At 47.7% G+C, this 2285-nt stretch overlaps 1 protein-coding gene across 1 annotated transcript; it reads right to left on the bottom strand.

The window, feature by feature from the left end:
- Positions 1-1387: 1387 nt before the first annotated feature.
- LOC139251828 (zinc finger protein 239-like) lies at positions 1388-1921 on the bottom strand. The gene is made up of 2 exons (XM_070873313.1): positions 1691-1921; positions 1388-1606 (listed from the first exon to the last, which is right to left on the bottom strand). The coding sequence occupies exons 1-2, from the start codon at positions 1919-1921 to the stop codon at positions 1388-1390; spliced, it is 450 nt and encodes a 149-aa protein (XP_070729414.1).
- Positions 1922-2285: the final 364 nt, after the last annotated feature.

The following is a 2285-nucleotide window of genomic DNA, read 5'->3' on the forward strand; positions in this document are numbered from 1 at the left end:
GTAACACGCCCGGGATCACGAAACACAAAACCCAGTCTGTTGATCGCTTTCAGCTACTGGACTTAGCATATGCCCCACAGCATCTCTTCCACGTGCAATGTATGAATAGAGCAGCACACCTGCAAAACTGGTTTCAGTTTATATCCAGGCAGCAAATATATTTGAACAAAGCCTGTCGGCCGATGAGGCATTGTTCAGGTGCCAGTGGGCTGCTGGTTTGCCCGGCACTTTGCCTGTAATGGAAAATAACTGAACATTTCTCCCTTTGCTGTAATTAAATGTGTCTTTTAATAAGCCTCACGTCCTTGCTCATGTCTGCTGCAATTGTGAAGAAAGGGAATGTGTGAAGTGATGGTGTTTGTATGGAAATGTGAAGCAAGGAAACGCTATCTGTGTATGGTAGTGACACAGCCTTGTGGTCACAGGCAGAACAATGCAGCGATATCCTTCTGGTTATTGTTTGAGCAGAATCAGTTCATGAATGCTCAAGCTAAGAGGTGGAAGGGATTGGGAGCAGCGCCAGTAAATACAATATAATAACTTTTGTTGAATGTGGCCCACGCCAAGTGTCAGGATATTTGATCAGGCGCACCATAGAAAATGAGTTTGACACGCTGAGGTAGACAATGTCAACCGGATGCCCCCTTCCACCAACCTAACTACTTCTTTACAAACTCAAGCTAGTTTGTAAGACATGACCATGTTTACCAGAATCTGTGTTCAGTATCTCTAATGGCCCCTTCCCTTTCCCCATGATCAAAAACAGCATCTCTCAGGATCCCTTCAAGCACCTTCGCGATGATCGAGGTCATGTTGATGGGCCTTTCGTTCCTGAGCTCAGACTTGTGCCCAATTTGGAAAATGGGAACTATGCGTGCTGGCTTCCAATCTCAGAACAATCCCTGACTCTACTAAGCTGTTGGGAAATAAGGGCAAGGGGCTGGCAGAGCACCCGTCCCATCTTTTTCAACACCCTTGGGTGGATATCATCCGCACCTTATATACGTCAAGATTAACCCGCATGGCGACTTTGCTGTCAGTGATGAGAGACGAGAGAGGCCTAAGTGGCATTTGCCCCTCTCAGTGTGACCCTGAAGGACTGTGTCCAGGCTGAAGTTCTCCTCCAATACGATCCCCTCCCCCCTCCCCCGCAGATTGTCCTCTCTGAGCTCCAGCCAGCTGATGCTAAACACTCAGATGGGAAAGACAAAAATCTACAGCAATGTTTTGAAAGCAACACTCATTTATTTGATTATCCCAAATATTAACCTCCAGTCCAGTTGGAGGAGTTATTGTCAGCGGAAACAAACCCAACTGCCAGAATGAACAAGATTTAGTCCTGGATGTAATTAACAGCAGCAATAACAGCAGATTCCAACCACTATAGTCACTTGTGAACTCGCTGGTGTGTCAACAGGTGGGATGACCGAATGAATCCCTTCCCACACACAGAGCAGAGTAACAGTCGCTCCCCAGTGTGAACTCGCTGGTGTCTCAGCAGGCTGGATAACTGAGGGAATCCCATCCCACACACAGAGCAGAGGAACTGTCTCTCCCCAGTGTGAACTCGCTGGTGTGTCAGCAGGTTGGATAACCGAGTAAATCCCTGCCCACATTCAGAGCAGAGGAACAGTCTCTCCCCAGTTTGAACTCGCTAGTGTGCCAGCTGGTTGGATAACTGAGCGAATACCATCCCACAAACGGAGCAGGTGAACGGCCTCTCCCCAGTGTGAATTCGTCGATGTGTTTCCAGCTGTGACGGGTAGTTGAAACGTTTCCCACATTCCCCACATTTACACAGTTTCTCCCCAGTGTGACTGCACTTGTGTCCCTCGAGGTTGGATGATAGGCTGAAGCCTTGTCCACACACAGAGAACGTGTGCAGTTTCTCCCCGCTGTGAATGGTGCTTTTTGCTTCCATGGTCAAAGGCCGATGATATTCCGTTCCAGATGAATCGAGTGACTCTGTCAGGTCTTACTGTGATGATTGGTTTAAGCCTCCGGTTGACAAATCCTCCCCTTTTAATACCCTGTAAAGTGAATTTCAAATAGGAAAAAGGGTGGATGAGAGGGAACCCACAAAAACATAAAAACAGGTTGTGAAATTGAACTTAGTGAACCGGGTCATTTGTGGGGCCGGCACTAGAAACTGTGACCATGAAAGTTGCCAGTTTGTGGTAAAATCCAAATGGTTCATTAATGTCTTTTAGGAAAGGGAACCCACCTCCACTGACAGTCCCACATGGGGAATTGTTGGTCCCACTGGGCCCAGAAGTACTGGGGGT

This window comes from Pristiophorus japonicus, unplaced genomic scaffold (genome assembly GCF_044704955.1).
Source record: "Pristiophorus japonicus isolate sPriJap1 unplaced genomic scaffold, sPriJap1.hap1 HAP1_SCAFFOLD_45, whole genome shotgun sequence".
NCBI classification, from domain to species: domain Eukaryota; kingdom Metazoa; phylum Chordata; class Chondrichthyes; family Pristiophoridae; genus Pristiophorus; species Pristiophorus japonicus.